The sequence below is a fragment of the Fringilla coelebs genome (assembly GCF_963513975.1).
Source record: "Fringilla coelebs genome assembly, chromosome: 29".
In the NCBI taxonomy this organism is placed as follows: Eukaryota; Metazoa; Chordata; class Aves; order Passeriformes; family Fringillidae; genus Fringilla; species Fringilla coelebs.
In genome coordinates, this window is record NC_140055.1 from 2,182,162 (window position 1) to 2,201,113 (window position 18,952).

Consider the following 18,952-nt stretch of genomic DNA (forward strand, 5'->3'; position numbering starts at 1 on the left):
CCAGCTGCCCCGTTCATTCCAGAGAGAGGCCAGCACTTCTCTCTGGAGCACTGGTGACGCTTTCACTGCACCAAAATCTCTGCTTAAAGGAGAGAACTCAGAAAGAAACATCCAAGAGGCAACGCTGTCATTAGCAAAGCCAAGTGCCGCAAAGAAAACACCCTTGGAAGTTGCTTCCCTCTGGGTTTAGCCTTTGCTCCTCTCCTCTGAGCTGTGGCTCAGCTGTAGCAAACCCACGGATCTCCTGCAGCTTGGGAGCATCCACACAGATGCCTTCGAGAAGCGCGGTGGCCGCCCCCCGCCCCTGCCCGCCTCGGGGGGCTGGGCTGGCCTTTACCAGCATTCATCACTCAGCAAAGCCATGCAATAGGTCAGGACAGGAATGAAGACAGTTCTCATTCGGTTTCTGAGCATAAATAGCACTGTGAATCTGAGATCCCTCCCCGGGACCCTCCTTGGTGCTGGGGTGTTTTGGGCAGCAGGGCACGACGGCTCCTGCGCTTCTGGGGGGTTCATGCTCGGTGAATCAAGCGCCTGGTCCTTCCCCGCCGGGGTGGCGAGGCAGCCTGTTTGCTCTTTCAGTTTTGTTTTACCTCATTTTGTTGTTTTTTTTTTATTTGATACTTGAAGAAGCGTCAGTGATGGACATTGTGCAGTGGTGCCCTGGACTGGAGAGTGGATGCACTTTATTGTCACTTGTGTGTCACGCTGGCTCCATCCCACCCACGCGAGCCCCAGCGAGGTGTCTGGCCTTGGTGGCAGCAGAGCCAGCACGGTCTGGTTCTTCCAAAACCCCTTCTAGGATGTTAGGGAGCAATCTCTGTGTTTTACTGTGGGTTTTTTTCACATCCTGTAGAAACTTGAAGTCACGTTCTGCTGTCAGTTGACCCAGTGAAAAATTCTGCTGGGACTGTGCTAGGCAGACTTTGGTTTGCCCGTGCCGTGCCAGCAGGAGACAGCAGAGGCTGGGCAGCTCCTGCCTCCCTCCCGTGTGACTCCCCTGTTCCAGTGGTTACTCTGCTGGAATCTGGAGTCACTGCAGCCCTGGCAGGCTGCAGCATCCCTGCTGGATCTGCTCCAGCATCGCTTCAGGGCTGCTAATGGAGCAAATTGAAAGTCACCCCCAGTAAAGTGACACTAATGTAAAATCTGGAGTAGTTCCACTACTGTCTGTGTGAAAATGAAGTCCCCCTCCAATGGTGGCACCGGGTTGCTGACAGCAGGATGTGCTTTCTGGGCTTATGATGATGCTTTTGAAACAACTTGCAAAGAAACAGAGCGGTGAGAGGTAGCAGTGTGGTGTGGCCATTGAGATCTGCTCTTGGCTCCCAGGAGCTGGGACACAAGACGTGGTCACAGGCTGTTTTGCTTATCTGTGAAACCATCAGCATTCTTTTTTTCCTTTTTCTTTATGAATTCTGTTCAAGATAGTCACAAAAAAAAAGGGGGAAAAAAAAGGCCAGGGGCTGGATGCTGTTTTGCAGTATGGGATTTGCTCCTGAGTTAGAAAGCAGTGTTAAGCAAACATGAAAGGCAATGGGCACGAGGGCTGGCAGCTCTGGCAGAGCCAGCTCTGATCCCAGCCCCAGGCAAGCCAAGGAAATCCCCAGGGATGCCCAGAGCATCCCTCTGCTGCTGCAGAGGACTTCCTCTGGCTCTGCCCCCAGGCTCCAGTTGCTGCCTTGGGACTCTGGCAGAGCAGCTCCAGTGGGATTTCCCACTGAAACGACCCCCAGGCCACGGGGTCCCTGCAGAGCTGATCTCCCCCACGCTCCCCCAGGGCAGCACAGCCCTGCCCAGCCCTTCATGGCTTTGCTTGCACAGCACCACCTTGGCTTCCTCTCCTCAGACTGCTGCACAAGCGGGTGTGTGCCCGCTCTCCTGGGCTCTGGGGCTGGCACAGCTCCTGCCCCACGCTTCTCCCACCTCATGCTGAGCCAGCTGGGCACGGAGTCCCCTGGCACTGCCACGCTGACTCCGTGCCCTTCCATTCAAAGTCCATTCCCTAGGATTATTATTTTGTGTTTGCCTTTTTTTTTTTTTTCCTCTTTTCTTTTAACATCATAGGAAACCTGTAGTCGGGATTGTTACTATTGGAAACCGATCACATGTTCCATCCAGGTATTTTCATCTCTCTGGCATTACACAAAAATAAAAGGCCTGAGAGAGAGATATAACCGAACATAGAAGTAGAGTTAGGCTTGTTGTCTGAGTTTTGAGGCATATAGTATAATGGGAGAAGGAAAAAAAAAATTAAAATAAAATAAAATTAAAATAATGATGTTGCACAACTTGTAGAAAACAAAGAAGGGAAAGGGTTAATGTATTAAATGTGCTAAATTACATTAAGAACTTAATTTTATTAAAGTATTATTACTTAAGAAACTTGGTGTCTGCTCTTGATTTGTGTCTGTTCACACTTTAGGAAGGGCCAGGGGCAGTGGGGCTGGGCCTCCCTCTGCCACCCCACCTGCATCTCCCACCAGTCCCCTGCTTCTGGCAGCACTTCTTGGGGTTCATTAAAGCCCTTGTGAGATGAGGAACCTCCCGAAGCAGCTGCTTCTGCCAGAGCTGGGCTAGCAGGTCCCACACCTGTGAGCCACCCCTGTGCCACATTTCACCCTTCCCACTTCTTCATCCCAGCAGAAAACACCCAAAAACTGCAAAGCCTGGAACAAAACTGAGTTGCCAAAAGTGCTTCCATGAGTCTAAATGAACTCAGCAGCCCTGTGTCCTTGCCAGCAGTGCCACATCCCATGGCAGCGGGGCCCGAGGGACACTTGGCACAGCCCTGTCCCTTTGTGGAGCAGCATCCCTGCCCCCTGTGCCCACCTCTCCAGCCCACGGGGCTGACATCACCTCTTGGCACCTCTTGGCTTTGCTGTGGGCAGATGGTGTGGGAGGAGGTGGTGTTGGCACTCCCTGCACGTTTCCAGGGCTTTTCCAGCTGAGGTGGGCACGGGGTAAAGCACAGCCCGTGGGGCAGTGGCCAGCATCCCCCTGGGGGATGCAGCCAGAGCAGGGGGCTACAGCAGAGCCAGCTCAGGGCTCAGGCAGTGCCATGGTGTAGGGACACAGTGCCAGGGGGCTGGAGCCAAGGTCAGGGTGCTGCCAGGGCTGGGCTGGCTGCAGTGGGTGGATAAAAAGGGGCACCCATACAGTGCAGCTTCTGCACCCCGTTTGTGCATCCCCACACTGCCCCGGTGCTGGCAGCAGGATCCCACCCACCTGTTCTAATCCTGAATTTCAAGCTCTCCCCTCTGGCCTCCCAGCAGGACACCTCCTTGCCCAGGCTACAGTCGTATCTTCCTCCCAGCCCCCCTCTTCCTCACCCTCCATTGCCTGTGGATGTTTCCCACCTGCCTGGCACTGCTCTTGCCTCAAGGAGAGACCTGGCAGAGAGAAAAGGTTTCAACAGCAGCTTTATTTGGGGATTTTGCCTCAATTTCTGTTTCATTGACAAATCATGCCCCAAGGGGGAACCGTGGCCCGGATCCTACTGGCACAGCCAAGTGAGATGCAGACTGGGGGCAGCTGTGGAGAGAAAGATCCCCCAAAACCCCCCTGACAGGGGCCACACTCCCAGTCCTGGGTCAATGGGGCAGGCCTTCCCACCTGCACCCCCTTGATTGACACCTGCCAATCACCCCAAGAGCAGCACAGGGCTCAGCACAGTCTGTCCCAGTACCTGGGTGGTGCCCATCCTGGGGGGTGGCTGCTGTCCCCCAGGCAGGGGACAATGCCACTGCCACCCTGCTGCTGCAGCAGGCACTCCATGCAGTGGTGGCCTGTCCCCAGGCTGGGCCAAGCAGCCACAGTGGCCAAACACTGGAGCAGGGCAGGGCCAAGCTCTGCCAGGGGCACCTTGAGGGGTCCCCAGTGCTGACCCTGGCTCCCCCAAGGGAGCTGTGCAGAGGGACCACGTGCCTCATCCCTGCCCCCAGCCCCAAATCCCTGGTGTCCCCTGTCCCCTCCTCGGGGCTTCCCAAAGGCCAGGGCCCCCCAGCCCCTGCTCCCATCTCTTTCCATGGAAGAGTCACAGCTTTTCCCTTTGCTGGGCTCACAGCACAGAAACAATTTCAGCCCCACACCCCTCCCTGGGCAGCCCCAGCAGCACCCAGAGGCACTCCCAGCTCTTGGTGCTGCAGGGACAGGGCTGGGCACTACAGGACACATCACTGCCGGCTTCACCAGGCAGGAGGAGGATGCACCCAGTGTCCCCTCCACACCCACCCCACGGGGCAGCACACAGGGTGTCACCAAACAGGGGCTCACCGTGTTTGGGCTTGTTCAGTGCCACCCAGTGACTGTGCCTGCAGGGCTGAAGGGAGCAGGGACACAGGGGATGGCACGGCCCCAGCCTTGGGGAGGGAGAGAGGGGTGACACCCTGCTGCTTTTGCAGCAGAGCAGCACCAGGGCAGGGTGCTGGTGCAGGGTGCAGCGGGCAGAGCTCACTGCCCTGCCCAGAGCTGCAGGCTGAGCGAGACACAATGCCACCACGGGCTGGGGGGCACGCTGGGGGCAGCCCAGGGGCTCAGATGTTCTGGCAGCAGGGTGCCTGCCGGCCCTCCTGCTGCGTGGGCAGCACCTGGATGGGCTCAATGGAGGTGGAGGGGCCGAACTCAGACTCTGGCTGGCCTGTGATCTGCCTCTGCGACACGATGCGGTAGATCTCTGCCAGACAGAGAGGGGAAGGGAAAAAGCTCTTTAGGTAAGTATTTCAGTGGGGGATCTGCTCCCTCCACAAACACACAGCTCCAGAGGTGCAAATGCCCCCTCTCCCCACGCAGGGGAGCAGGATTCCAACCCAGATCCCACCCAGTACAGCCAGCCCCCTCGGGGTGTCCTGAGAGGACACAATGTCCAAAGCCATCTCTACTCCTGTCCCTCCCTCTCCTGGCTGCCCCTTACCCGAGAGGATGTTGTGGAAAGCTGTCTCCACATTGGTGGAATCCAGAGCAGACGTCTCAAGGAAGGACAGCCCATTCTTCTCTGCAAGAACAGCGTGAGCTCAGGTGGGTGCCAGGAACTCCAGGCAGATGGGACTGGAGCAGGGCAGGGCCAAGCTGTGCCAGGGGCACCTTGAGGGGGTCCCCAGTGCTGACCCTGGCTCCCCCAAGGGAGCTGTGCAGAGGGACCACGTGCCTACATGTCACTGACATGTTTTATGAAAAATCTTTTCCTTAGGTTTTTTTCTCCTGAGAAGCTGAGAGGCCTCAGGAACAAAATGTAAACAATGATTATCTGCTGCTGTGGAATGCAACAGGTGGATCTAGGATTGGTCTCATGTGGTTATTTCTAATTAATGGCCAATCACAGTCCACCTATCTCGGACTGTCTCGGTCAGAGACAGACCTTTGTTATTCATTCTTTTTCTATTCTTAGCCAGCCTTCTGACTAAATCCTTTCTTCTATTCTTTTAGTATAGTTTTAACATAATATATATCATAAAATAATAAACCAAGCCTGCTGAACATGGAATCAACTTTCCCGTCTCTTCCCTCATCCTAAGACCCCTGGGATCACTGTCACAAATGGTCACCCTGAGGAAGGAACTCTCACACCTACCCTCAGCACCTCCTCCCTGCCCCCAGCCCCAAATCCCTGGTGTCCCTGTCCCCTCCTCGGGGCATCCCAAAGGCCAGGGCCCCCCAGCCCCTGCTCCCATCTCTTTCCATGAAAGAGTCACAGCTTTTCCCTTTGCTGGGCTCACAGGGAGGGGGGACACACCTGCAAAGCTCCTGGCCTCGTCGGTGGGCACGGCCCGCAGGTGCCTCAGGTCGCTCTTGTTGCCCACCAGCATGATGACAATGTTGGCGTCGGCGTGGTCCTGCAGCTCCTTCAGCCAGCGCTCCGCGTTCTCGTACGTCAGGTACTTGGCAATGTCATAGACCAGCAGAGCTCCCACTGCCCCTCGGTAGTACCTGGGCACAGGGAGGGGACAGGGAGGGGACAGGGTCACAGCAGGGCCCCAGGGAGGGCCCCGGGCTGGGAGGAGGAGACTCACGCGGAGGTGATGGCGCGGTACCGCTCCTGCCCCGCCGTGTCCCAGATCTGAGCCTTCACTGTCTTGTTGTCCACCTGGATGCTCCTGGTGGCAAACTCCACCCCGATGGTGCTCTTGCTCTCCAGGTTGAACTCGTTGCGGGTGAAGCGTGACAGCAGGTTGCTCTTGCCCACCCCCGAGTCCCCGATGAGCACAACTGGGTGGGCACAAACACGGGGTCAGCTCCCCACCCCACAGCCTGGCAGGGGTGGGGATCCCCCATCTACCCCCCTCCCAGCCAGAGATCCCCTCCACCTCACCCAGGAGGAGCTGACAGGTGAGGGGTGAAGCTGCCTCCACCCCTCCCAGCAGCATCACTGCAAATACCCCTTGAGAAATCCCTGCAATCACTGGGAAGTGACCATAAGTTTCTGTCCCTGAGGGATGGGAAAGCACCATGTGCACTGATGTACCCAAAATGGGCAGAAAAGCAGGGCCAGGACCTGTGCAGGGAGAGCCAGGCCAGGGCCAGGCAGAGCTGGGGCTCCTCTTGCCGAGCCTGTGTGCCCTCCAGCCCTGAGAGCACACTGGAGGGCTCAGAGACAGGGTTTGAAAGGAAGCATCCTCCTCTGCTGCTGCTGCTCCAGCCCATGAGCTGGGAAGTCCCTGGGTGTGGGTTAAATGCATTTTGTGCCTGTCCCAGATCAGGCTGGTTCCTGTAAAACCTGGTGAAACAGGCTCTGGAGAGCTTTATCACACACCTCCCCAGTCAAGTTTGTTGAGTTGATGACTCAACAGGTTTTGGTTTTATTTTTTAAGTTATATTTAATTCCTTCACTGCCTATCCTGCTGATTCCCCAGGCGCACTCAGACACTTCACCCACCTGTGGGACATCTCCCCAGCAGGGCTGAGGTCACAACCACGCAGTGCCCAGGCTGGGGAGGACACAGGAGCAGCAGCACCAGCCAGGGGCCACGGGGATGCCACACACTGCAGGAGGCTCAGCAAGGCCCTGAGCCAAGGCTCAGCAGCCACCACCCTGCAGGGATGCTGTTGCAAAGTGCAATGCACACTGCAGCTGGGCAGGGCCCCTCCTGTGCTGCTGCAGGGGCTCAGTTTGGCTGAGGAGCAGCTCTGGGCATGGCAGCTCCTCAGAGCCTGCCCTGGGAGGAGCTGCAGCCTGTTTCCATCCCTGCAGTGAGGACTGAAAGTGTCAAATGCTTTTGTGCCTGGGGTAGGGGGTGCTGCTCCAGCTCCTCAAGCCATTCAAGCTCAGGGACAGGGGTCTCGTCACCCCCACAGGCTGCAGCAGCCACCCTGCACCCCTGGTGTGGCCCAAAGCCCTCTGGAGCCTGGCATGGAGCGTGGCACTGCCAGGATGCCAGGATGCCAGGATGCTGCTCCACAGCCTGGGTAACTCCTTCCCTCCAGCTCACAGATGTGGCTCCCCTGCACGGTGCAAAGCCTCCAGCAGTGCAGCCACCCCTCAGTGCAGGGCAGCCAGCACACAGGCTGGTGCCAGGAAACCCAGCAGGAAGGGGAGCAGCTCTCTGGGATCACTGGGGGAAGCTGGAAGAGCCCTGCAGGCAATCACTGTGTCAGGACAGCCAGTGAATGAGGCAGGGCAGCTCCTCCACTGCACCACACAATGGATGGGACTGGAAAGCCCACCTTGTTCCACCCCTTGGTTCACTGTCCCAGGTTGCTCCAAGCCCTGTCCAGCCTGGCCTTGGACACTTCCAGGGCTGGGGCAGACACAGCTGCTCTGTGCCAGGGCCTCAACTCCCTCACAGGGAAGCATTCCTCCCCAATATCCCACCTAACCCTGCCCTCTGGCAGTGGGAGCCATTCCCCCTTGTCCAAGGTCCCTCTTCAGCTCCCTTGGAGCCCCTTTAGGCACTGGAAGGGGCTCTGAGGTTTTCACAGAGTCTTTTCTTCTACAGGCTGAACATCCCCAGCTCCCTCAGCCTGGCTCCAGCCCTTGGAGCACCTCTGTGGCCTCATCAACTTCTTCAAGGAGCTCCACACCTTTCCTGTCTCACCAAAGTGGAGCAGAGGGGCAGAATCTCCCCCTCACCCTTTTCCCAGCTGCTGGGGAGAATTCCCAGCTGCTGCCCACTGCAGGGAGCTCTGAGAGGACCAGAGCAGCCTGGACTACCCTGGACAAGGCAGCAGGAAATGCAGGCTGGGTCCGTTAGCACTTTCCCATCTTCCAAGTTTTGATATGAGCTCGGGTTTTTTACCAACAGGAAATTGCTGCTTCCCCAGCTCAACTGCCACAATGCCCATCCTGGCAGTGCCACGCTCCATGCCAGGCTCCAGAGGGCTTTGGGCCACACCAGGGGTGCAGGGTGGCTGCTGCAGCCTGTGGGGGTGATGAGACCCCTGTCCCTGAGCTTGAATGGCTTGAGGAGCTGGAGCAGCACCCCCTACCCCAGGCACAAAAGCCTTTGACACTTTCAGTCCTCACTGCAGGGATGGAAACAGGCTGCAGCTCCTCCCAGGGCAGGCTCTGAGGAGCTGCCGTGCCCAGAGCTGCTCCTCAGCCAAACTGAGCCCCTGCAGCAGCACAGGAGGGGGCCCTGCCCAGCTGCAGTGTGCATTGTGCTTTGCAACTGCTGATGCTCCCATTTCAGTGGATAATGCTGCTTCCAGCTGTGACAATCCCCCTTTTCTCATGGGGGAGAGCTGCTGGACCCTGGGAGCACTCACCCCTGAACACTGCATTCCCCTTTGACTTTGCTGCTGCTTTGGAAAGGATGAGCTGCCTTTGCACTGAAAACTAAGTTCTCCTACTCTTTTAAGGACTGCAGAGACCACCCTGAGACTCAGGAGGGGAATGAAGAGCTTGTGGTGAGCTGCTCCCAGCCCTGGCTCCTGCAGAACGACAGGGGATGGACAGACACAGGAGCACCACGTGCTGAAGCCCCTCAGAGCCACAGAGCTGGCACAGCACCGGCCGGGAAGCACAGAACAAAGCGGCTGGGAGAGCTCCAGCCTGGGCATCCCACCCCAGGCACCACTCAGCAGCAGAGTTTCCCCCACACCAGGTGCCAGAGTGACTCCAGGCTGGAGGATTTTCCTGGGCAGCAGCCAGGGGAGGTGTGCAAGGAGCCAGGGGCAACCGGAGCATGGCTGGCTGGAATTACGTCCTGTCGGTGGCTGGAATTACTCGGGGCCTTGTGGGCAGGCTGACTCACAGCCACCCACTGGTGAGCTCACACCCTGGGTTTTACGGCTCAGGAGGCCATGGCATTGCCAAGATGTCCCTTTGCCCCCCCAGCACCTGCTTTGGCCACAGCAGAGCGCAGGGAAGCCTGGCACGCACAGGGATGGGGTGCTGGGCAGAAATGCCAGCGTCGTGTCTCCAAGAGTCTGTCCCTGTCACCCTCCCTCCCTGGGCACAGCAGTGAGGTCACAGCACAACCAGCACCAGGAAGGATCCCTGGATCCTCTCCCTGCGCTGCAGCTGGGGAGCAGCAGGGCTTTCCCTCCCGGAGGAGATCACTCAGCTCTCAGCTGTGCTCCCTTCTCCCAGCACCACAGAGCAGGGCACCCATGGGTGCTCAGGGACTGACACGGCACCCACAGAGTCCCACAGACCAGCCCTCCCCAGCACCCTGCCCTGGCCACAGCCATGGCCACCCTGCCACGGCCACAGTCACCCTGCCTCCCTGCCACGGTCACCCTGCCATGGTCAGAGCTACACTGCCAGGGCCACCCTGCTATGGCCACCGTGCCATGGTCACCTTGCCACCCTGCCACGGTCAGAGCTACACTGCCATGGTCACGGCCACCCCGCCACGGTCACAGCCACCCTGCCATGGTCACAGTCACCCTGCCATGGTCACCCTGCCACCTGGCCACAGTCACCCTGCCATGGTCAGAGCTACACTGCCATGGCCACAGCTACACTGCCATGGTCACCCTGCCATGGCAGGGTCAGAGATACACTGCCACGGCCACAGCCACCCTGCCATGGTCACCCTGTCACCTGGCCACAGCCACCCCGCCATGGTCACAGCCACCCTCCAGGGTGCTGCACACTCCGGCTGGGGCTGCAGCCCCTCCTGCAGGAGTCAAGAGCTGCTGTAATGAGCATCGGGACCACAAACCACGGGAGCAGCTCTAGCAAACCCTCCGAGCACCTCAGCCTCAGCAGCACCCGCTCTCCTTCACAGCACAGTGGAACACCACAGCAAGCCCCCCCATCCCATCCTGTGAACTGGGAGCTGAGTGTTCTATCCCAGTCTCATGAGCTGGGAATTGAGTGCTCTAGCCCAGTCTAATCCCCTCTCCCCCCATCCATGAACTGGGAGCTGAGTGTTCTATCCCAGTACAAGCCCCAGTTCCCTGCTCCATGACCTGCGAATTGAGTGCTCTATCCCAGTACAAGCCCCAGCTCCCCATCCCATGAACTGGGAATTGAGTGCTCTATCCCAGTCCAACCCCCTCTCCCCCATCCATGAACTGGGAGCTGAGTGTTCTATCCCAGTACAAGCCCCAGTTCCCCGTCCCATGAACTGGGAATTGAATGTTCTATCCCAGTACAAGCCCCTCTCCCCCCATCCATGAACTGGGAGCTGTGTTCTATCCCAGTTCAAGCCTCAGCTCCCGTCCCGCGCCGGGGGTGCCGGCAGCGGGCTCAGACCCACCTTTGAAGAGATAATCGTACTCATCGTCCTTGCCCCGCATCTCGCCCAGCACCACAGCCCCACTCCCACTGGGCCAACTGGGATTTCCGGCCCTCAGCCAGCCCTGCCAGGGGCTGTCCCCAGCCACCCATTGGTGGCCACAGCCTTTCCTGCTCCGCACCCATTGGCGGCCGGGGCTGCCCGTCACACTCAGGTGTGCTCACCTGGGCCAGGTAAGGGGGCAGGGACACGCCACCGCCTGTGTGCGCTCCTGACGGGGACAGTGCGCCCCACACAGAACCGTGGGTGTGACACGGAGCGGGGCTGGCACGCCGGGTGTGGTGCGAAGGGAAATCGAGTGGAATCCAGCAGGAATTATCCCGATTCCGAGGGGTTTCAGATAACCGGCAGAGGCTGTGTCATCGTTTGAACGGATAAAGTTCAAACAGGGGACCTAAAGTGGGAAAGGCTGCATGGGGAGGGGGCACAGGGGGCACGGCTCTAGGGTGGGAGGGGGCACAGGACGAACCCAGCTTCAGGGTGGGAGGGAGTGCAGGGGGCACGGCATCGGGATAGGAGGGGGCACAGGGGAGCCGTGGCATCCAGCTGGGCTGCTTTGGAGGCCATGATCTTCAGCACATTATGAAGGTGGGGACCCAGGGCGTCGACCACAAACACGCAGGAATTCCAGCTCAGTAAATCTGCATTTCACAAGTCCTTTAATGATTGCATCACGCCCCTGCTGGACACAGAGCTGCTCCCTGCCCCATGGCACCGGGCCCTGCTGGGACAGCCAAGGGCTGAGTGCTGCCACTGCACACCCTAGAGCAGTCCCTGGTGGGACAGACACCTGCAGTCAGCCTCATCCTCAGTGCACGGCACAGGGTGGCCCTACAGGAGCAACCCCAGGGCCAGAGGTACTCAGAGAGGCTCCTGTTGCTGGCATGATCCTGCCCAGAACCTACTGGCTTCTTCCCCAGAGGGTGTCCTGGTCGTTTTGCCCTGCAGGTCCAGAAGGGCTGAGACGGTGCGTGACAGTGGTGATGCTAATCAGGGCCCAGCAAAAATGCAACAGAGAGAGAAGAGCTCCTGGAACTGGTGTTTCTCACTGTTTATGGCACAATTTGGCCCCTGTCCAGGCTGCTGGACCCCACTGCACCAGGACAGGGGTGGCACTGCAGGCAGGGTGACACCAGCTTGTGCTGGTGGCCACTGGTGTGTCCCGGGGTTGTGGGGTTCCCTGGGGACTTCCTGGGGTGCTCAGAGGGCCACGCAGCACGGGCGCCTCTCTGCCTGGGCTGGGGCTGTGCTTGCAGGGTTCTCACTTGCAAGTGACACCGTGTTGCTTTGGCTGCTCCTCTGCTTCTGCTTCTGCACTTTGTAGAAGATTTCTGCAAAAGAAGAAGTGCTGGGGGGTCTGTGTGTCAGCCAAGGGCCCCTGGGCATGCAGGGACAGCTTCAAGCCTGCAGCCCCCACTGCTCAGCGTGCTGGTGGCTCTCCTTCACCTCTGCACAGCACAGGGGTGACTTGAGGGGTGGCAAGGTGTGGAGGGCTAGAATGCAAGAGAAGACTGCAGAAGGCAATCTCAGCCCTGAGGAGTTGTAGCTGTACTAATCACCAAAGATTAGGAACAGGCCATAGCTGTGCCCAATAAGGATGAGTACTATAAAAGAGTGGGTTGGATGGTCGAGAAGACGGCTAGAGTTTGTTGGCTGTGCTGTGAGTAGCTGCCCATGAGAAACCACCAAGAATGTATGGAACTTTTGCAATAAGATAAGAACAACAAAGGACAAGGCTTGCATCCCTGTGGCGCTTGGGGAGCACCCTGTGCTTGGGCCATTTCCTCTTGCCCAACCTGGGATTAGTGCTTCACCCTGTGCTGGGGCTGGCAGCTCACCGGGCCAGGCTGGCTCAGCACAGCACGGCATGGCATGGAATAACACTGCATGGCTTGGCACGGCTCAGCATGGCATGGCACACCTCACTGCTCGGATGCTGCTGGCTGCCATTCCTGGAGAACTGCTCTTGGACTCCATCCCTGGCCCCCCAGGTCCCCACAGCCGGTTTGGCAGGATGCTGGAGACACTAAGTCATGAGCCCAGGACAACAGGAAGGAGACTGGAGATTATGGGGGAGAAGCAGCCCCTGGAGCTTCAGGGACGCCCAGGGGCCGTGAGAACAAAGCTTCGGGTGTGGGGAGTGAAACGCCCAGCACCAAAGGCTGAAAACCAAAGCAGACAGAAAGACAACAGCAAAAGATCTCATGAAAATAGCCCCAGATAGCTCAAGTGGAGCGGGGAGAGAAGTGCTGCACAGCTCTGCATCCTTGGGGAAGGGACCCTGCAATGCCCTGGGACCTGCTGCACCACAGCACCAGTGCCTGTACCCTTCAGGATGGCCACGAACGCCTCCTCAACATTGGTGGAGTCCAGCGCCGAGGTCTCAACAAACAGCAGCCCGTTGTTGTCTGCAAGGAGAGGAGACCCCTGAGATGATGCAGACCCCAGTGAGGACATGGCTCCAACCTGGAGCACCTTTAGAGGTGCTCAGGTGCCTGCATTGGTGCAGGTCCATGCTGTTGGGGAGGTTCTCGAGCCCCCAGCCCCGTGGGGGGTGCCAGCCTGTACCTGCAAACATTTTTGCCTCCTCCATGGGCACCTCTCGAGCCTGTGCAAGGTCGGTCTTGTTCCCCACCAGCATGACAACGATGCTGGCCTCGGCATGGTCGTAGAGCTCCTTCAGCCAGCGGTCCACCACATCGTACGTCTGGTGCTTGGTGATATCAAACACCACCAGCGCACCCACAGCCCCCCGGTAATACCTGTGACAGAACCCCGCCATCATTCCCCGCTCCAGATCCCCCCCAGCATCCACCCTCACCCGTGGGGCTGCACCAAGCCCCAGGAGAGGCGGGCTCTGGCTGCTTACGCGGAGGTGATGGCGCGGTAGCGCTCCAGCCCGGCCGTGTCCCAGATCTGAGCCTTCACCGCCACGTCCCCCACCAGGATGGTGCGCGTGGAGAACTCCACGCCGATGGTGGTGCGGCTGTCGTGGTTGAACTCGTTGCGGGTAAAACGAGACAGCAGGTTTGTTTTCCCCACCCCAGACTCCCCGATCAGCACAACTGTGGAAGGAAGGAAGGAGAAATCCCACTGCCCTGCCCCAGCTACCTGCACGGGTTGCACGGGCATCGCTCGCTGTCCGGTGACCCCAGACTGGTGGCACAGCCTGGGCAGCTATGTGGGTTTAACCCCTGGTGGGGTCACTCCTTCAGCAAACAGCCCTGCTGTGCTCCCTAGTGCTGCTCAGGGCGGGTCATGGCTACTGGCCTCTGGGCAGCAGGAGCAGGGCAAGGATGTTGGTGAGCCCTGGGTCACCCTGCTGCAGTGGGCACCCAGGACAGGTGGCACTGTCTGTCCCCAGTTGCCCAAAGGGAGCACTGAGCTCCAGCAGAGTCCAGCCAAGAGTACCCAGCAGTGACCAGGTGGGCCCAAGGAGCTCAGCATGGGAGGTGTGAGGCTGTGCCCCCATTTCTCCAGCTCACCTTTGACCCCCATGTCCTCTGCATGTGCCACTGCCCAGGTCACTGCAGCAAATGACTTTTCAATGCCCACTTCTCTCGGGGCTTACAGGCTCTCATGACATTTGTCTCACACACTCAGCTCCAGCTTTCACAGTCCCCCTATCCCACAAGAGCAATTTGCCTGGCACTGCACACCTTCAGCCTTGGAGCGAGTGTGGATCTCCCCGGGTCTCTGCAGACCTTGCTGCCCTCACTGCTGTCAGCAGACCGTGCCTGCCCCCAGTCCCCTGACCCTCTGTAGCTCCCGGTGCCCACCACAGTGCAGGGATAGTCAACAACGCCCCAGCTCAGGACACAGCCGCCCTGGGGAAAGGGCACCCTCGTTCCCTCCCCGCAGCCCCTGGATTTCTGCTCCCCTCCTTTTGGGAGAGGAGGGGTCGCATGGAGCGCAGGACTCACCCTTGAAGACAAAGTTATAATCCTCCTCGGCGCTGCCCATGTCGCCCCGGCCGCCGCCCGCCCTGCAGGGCCGCCCTGCCTTTCCTCCTTCCCGCTGCCAAGCCTCGAGCGCACGGCGGGGCGGGCCGGGCTCCCGGAGGCACCGAGGGACGGCACGGAGCGACCGAAGGTTCCTCCCTGCCGGGAGCGAGGGGGGCCCGGGACAGCCGAGGGCCCGGGACAGCGGGGCGAGAGAGGCCGAGCTGGCGACAGCGCGGCCGCTTGACTCAAGGGGTGGGACTGGGACTGGGTGTCGCAGCGCAGGTTGGGCAGGTAGTGTCACCCCTGGGACCGTCACGGGGCGGCTGGAGGAGGAGCCAGAGCCCGATCCGGAGGGCGGGCAGGCTGGGGCAGCGAGGGCAGCACCGACAGCACGGGCACCGTGGGCACGGAGGGTGCGAGGGCAGCACCGACAGCACGGGCACCGTGGGCACGGAGGGTGCGAGGGCAGCACCGACAGCACGGGCAGCACCGTGGGCACGGAGGGTGCGAGGGCAGCACCGACAGCACGGGCGGCACCGTGGGCACGGAGGGTGCGAGGGCAGCACCGACAGCACGGGCAGCACCGTGGGCACGGAGAGTGCGAGGGCATCGCGCACAGGACACGGAGGGCATCACGGGCAGAGCTGCAGGGAGGGTGTCGCCCTGATTTTTTAAGATTTTCTAAGCCTTCTGATGTTTGCATTCTTGTAACGAACTTTTTCACACACTTTCTGTAAATAACTCATTGTTTTGCATTGTTTTATGGAGGAGGAGAAATTTGATGGACTGTTAGTTTGTCCAGTGTCATCGGAGAGGTGGCACTGTCACCCTCCAATCCACTGTCACTTTTGGAAATCTATAAATGTCAGAGGCAGAAAATAAACGTCCCTTTTTTGCCTTGAGAACGGCAGTGTGTGCACGTCGTGTTATTTCGTGTCCTAGAGTGAGGGGGGTGCGAGGGCAGCGCGGGCAGGACACGGGGGGCATCACGGGCATCACAGGGAGGGTGGCACGGCGGGGACGGCAGCGTGGGGAAGGGACGGGTGTGATGGCATCAGGGCCAGCGATGGCAGCAAGGGGCACTGTGGGGTGGGATGGCAGCGAGGGCAGCTGTGCCAGGAGCAGAACCCGCGCCCAGCCCGGCTCCCGCCGCTCTCAATGTTCCCTCGCCTCTGCTGCCATCGTGTGAAAGCCAGGGAAATAGGGATGGGAAGGAGCCCCCACCACCCCCAGCTATCCCAGTGTGACCAGCAGGGCTGTGCCAGGGCTCAGCTCTGTTGTAACCCCTCTCCTTTGACAACGGCCCCTTGAAGCTTCTTGTCTTTCCCCAGGGCAATGGGCACCTCCCAAACACTGCCCAGTCCGGCTGTGTTACCCCTCAGCTCCCCCAAACAGACACAATGGACACAAGCATCAAACACACTTTATTCACCCCAGCTTCTGGATTCCTGCCACCTTATTTTTCAGACCACACTGGAGCTCTGGGATGCCCGTGGGGCCACTCATGCTCAACCCACGGTGGTGATGGTGATGCTGTCAGAGCCCAGTGGCACCTCAGGGCCCTCCACTGCCTGCTCACGATGCAGCCACCTGTGTGAGCGGCTCCTCCAGGTACTGGACCAGTGCCTGTGCCTGCAAGCAGAGAATGCATGAGCCAAGCTCAGGTGGGTTTTGCAACACGTGTGCGCACTGCCCGCTTGCTTATTGCAATTTATATTTCAGTTTAGAACCTTAAAAAGGTGTCACACAGTGCCTGGGCAGGCACAGGGGACAGAGGAGTCTCTGCAAGGGGCAAAGAGTGTCCCAGGCATGGCAGCTTCCTCCAGCCCTTCCATCCCAGTTTCTCCCCACACCAAAGCAGGGATGTGTCACAGATATGTTTTAGGAAATATCCTTTCTTTAGGATTTTTCCTCTTGAGAAGCTGGGAGACCTCAGAAACAAAATGTAAACAATGATTTTCTGCTGCTGTGGAATGCAACAATCCCAAATGGGATTGGTCTCATGTGGTTGTTTCTAATTAATGGCCAATCACAGTCCAGCTGTCTCAGACTGTCTTGGTCAGTCCGAGCCTTTGTTATCATTCTTTTTCTATTCTTAGCCAGCCTTCTGATGAAATCCTTTCTTCTATTCTATTAGTATAGTTTTAATATAACATATATCGTAATAAACCAAGCCTTCTGAACATGGAGTCAACATTCTCGTCCCTTCCTTCATCCTGAGATCCCTGTGCTCACCAAAGCAGGGATGCAGCCCTGCAGACTCCCCAGCCCTTACCTTGGCTTTCAGCATCCCAAATCCGACCGTCTCCTTGGCGTACATGCAGAGCAGCAGGTTTGCCACCCGTGTGATGGCCACTCGCCCCTCCTGCCCAGGGAGAAACAGCACTTGGTACACCGCAGCTTGGCCTGGACCCCCAGCAGGGTCCTGCCACCACAGGCACGTCCCCAGGAGGGCAGGGCAGGCTCCAGCCCCACATACCATGCAGTCCATGAGGATGAATTTGAGGTTGTCCTCATTGAACGCCTGGTGCCCGTTTTTGTCGTAGGCTACCCAGATGTTGCTGGCGATGGCCGCGGTGACCCTGGCATCAGTGTCCCCATAGCCCGAGTAGGCAAGCAAGGAGCCCTCGTTGTTCAGCAGCCTGGCAAGGACACGGTAGGGCAAACTGATGCCTCTAACACCAGACCCCTTTTCAGCACCAGGGAAGAACAACCCCCCCTCCCACCCAAGCACTGCTCCCAACACACTCCCACTGTGCAGGGGTTTGGCAGGGGATGGGGGGCTTCAAAGCCAGAAAGCTCTGCAGTGTCCCCAGGCCTGAGCAGGGCAGTCAGGGCTGTGGTGGATCTGTCTGTTGAAGCAGTGGGACCTGCCACAGGCTGGCATGAGCCTGGGGGACAAACACTGTGCACAGCCTCAGCTCTGTGCATGGCCCTTGCACTGTGCACGAGGCATCCCAGCACCAGACATCGGGAGCCACACACACTGTGCACAGTGCCAGCACCATCTGTAGCCCAGCTCCAGGCAGGGTGTGTGGTCTCAGTCCCACACCTGCATCTGGAAGGGCCCAGCCCCTCGCCTTCATCAGGCAGGGACAGGGAGCATCCCCGGGCAGGAGCAAGGGCAAGGAGCATCCCCGGGCAGGGCAAGGAGCATCCCTGGGCAGGGGCAGGAGCAAGGGCAAGGAGCAACCCCGGGCAGGGGCAGGAGCAAGGGTAAGGAGTATCCCTGGGCAGGGGCAAGGGCAAGGAGCATCCCCGGGCAGGGCAAGGAGCATCCCCGGGCAGGGGCAGGAGCAAGGGCAAGGAGTATCCCTGGGCAGGGGCAAGGGCAAGGAGCATCCCCGGGCAGGAACAAGGGCAAGGAGCATCCTTGGGCAGGGGCAAGGGCAAGGAGCATCCCCGGGCAGGGGCAAGGGCAAGGAGCATCCCCAGGCAGGGCAAGGAGCAAGGAGCATCCCCAGGCAGGGGCAAGGAGCATCACTGGGCAGGGCAAGGAGCATCCCTGGGCAGGGGCAAGGGCAAGGAGCATCCCTGGGCAGGGGCAAGGGCAAGGAGCATCACTGGGCAGGGGCAGGGGCTGGGGAAAGGCAGGCAGCATCCTTAGAGAGGGGCAGCATTCCCAGGGCAGGAGCAGGGAGCATCCCCCGGTGCAGGGACAGGGGCAGCATGGCCGAGGCAGGTTCAAGGGCATGGGCAGGAGCAGGGACAGGGTCTGGGGCAAGGACGGGGGAATGGCAGGCAGCATCTCCGGGCAGGGGCAGCACCCCCTCCCGCACGGACAGCGGCAGTAGCTGCCGGGGTAGGTACGAGGGAAACAGTCCCGGGCAGGGAAAGCATCTCCCCGCAGCGGCGTCACCTCGCATCACGGAACGCCCCGCGCCCGCTCGGGGAAAGCCGCCCCCCACCCGGCCCCCCGCACTCACAGCGTGCTCTGGACGCCGCCGGTGTTGGCCTGGCTGAGCACCTGCGTCAGGGCCTTGGGCCGCAGCATGGCCGCCGCCGGCACCGCGGGGCGGGGGTGCGGCCGCGCCGGGCGGGGCCGTCACGGGCCGCGCCGGGCCCGGAGCATTCTGGGGGCTGTAGTCCCGCCCGGGCCCCGCCGCTGTCCCCGCGGGCGCCGGGACTCCCGAGGGGCCTCGGCAGCAGGAGGGAGCGGGGGGCAGGCGCGGGCCCTCGGTGACCGCGGGGATCGGGGATGGGGCCGGTGAAAGGGCGGTCGGTGGGGACACCGGCGGGGCCCTGCGGGCAACACCCCCTTCCCAGGCTCTGGCCGCCTCTTTCCGCTCCCGTTCCGCCTCCGCGCTCCGCTCCGTCCGCCCGCCC

General features: G+C 59.8%; 3 protein-coding genes across 3 annotated transcripts; all 3 read right to left on the bottom strand.

Annotated features, from left to right (window-relative positions):
• Positions 1-4,535: 4,535 nt before the first annotated feature.
• Positions 4,536-10,683, bottom strand: LOC311163953 (ras-related protein Rab-11A-like; the record flags this gene model as incomplete). Its single annotated transcript, XM_084223168.1, has 5 exons — positions 4,536-4,675; positions 4,913-4,993; positions 5,732-5,925; positions 6,009-6,204; positions 10,644-10,683. 5 exons carry the CDS (start codon positions 10,681-10,683, stop codon positions 4,536-4,538), a joined length of 651 nt encoding a protein of 216 aa, XP_084079294.1.
• A 666-nt stretch (positions 10,684-11,349) lies between these two features.
• Positions 11,350-14,733, bottom strand: RAB25 (RAB25, member RAS oncogene family). The gene is made up of 5 exons (XM_084223167.1): positions 14,606-14,733; positions 13,552-13,747; positions 13,251-13,444; positions 13,010-13,090; positions 11,350-12,013 (listed from the first exon to the last, which is right to left on the bottom strand). The coding sequence occupies exons 1-5, from the start codon at positions 14,643-14,645 to the stop codon at positions 11,883-11,885; spliced, it is 642 nt and encodes a 213-aa protein (XP_084079293.1). The 5' UTR covers positions 14,646-14,733; the 3' UTR covers positions 11,350-11,882.
• Positions 14,734-16,031: 1,298 nt separating this feature from the next.
• LAMTOR2 (late endosomal/lysosomal adaptor, MAPK and MTOR activator 2) lies at positions 16,032-18,832 on the bottom strand. Its single transcript, XM_084223172.1, has 4 exons — positions 18,553-18,832; positions 17,106-17,268; positions 16,902-16,991; positions 16,032-16,258 (listed from the first exon to the last, which is right to left on the bottom strand). The coding sequence occupies exons 1-4, from the start codon at positions 18,618-18,620 to the stop codon at positions 16,202-16,204; spliced, it is 378 nt and encodes a 125-aa protein (XP_084079298.1). The 5' UTR covers positions 18,621-18,832; the 3' UTR covers positions 16,032-16,201.
• Between the last annotated feature and the right edge of the window lie 120 nt (positions 18,833-18,952).

What these genes read in the sequence shown, in the direction of transcription:
- RAB25 (XM_084223167.1), bottom strand. Translation starts at nt 14,645, where the DNA reads ATGGGCAGCGCCGAGGAGGATTATAACTTTGTCTTCAAGG. An exon ending in TTATAACTTTGTCTTCAAGG is followed by an intron (nt 13,748 to 14,605) that starts GTGAGTCCTGCG and finishes TTCCTTCCACAG; the next exon opens with TTGTGCTGATCGGGGAGTCT. An exon ending in GTTCGTGGCCATCCTGAAGG is followed by an intron (nt 12,014 to 13,009) that starts GTACAGGCACTG and finishes CTTCTTTTGCAG; the next exon opens with AAATCTTCTACAAAGTGCAG.
- LAMTOR2 (XM_084223172.1), bottom strand. Translation starts at nt 18,620, where the DNA reads ATGCTGCGGCCCAAGGCCCTGACGCAGGTGCTCAGCCAGGCCAACACC. An exon ending in TCATCCTCATGGACTGCATG is followed by an intron (nt 16,992 to 17,105) that starts GTATGTGGGGCT and finishes CTCCCTGGGCAG; the next exon opens with GAGGGGCGAGTGGCCATCAC. An exon ending in TTGGGATGCTGAAAGCCAAG is followed by an intron (nt 16,259 to 16,901) that starts GTAAGGGCTGGG and finishes CTCTGCTTGCAG; the next exon opens with GCACAGGCACTGGTCCAGTA.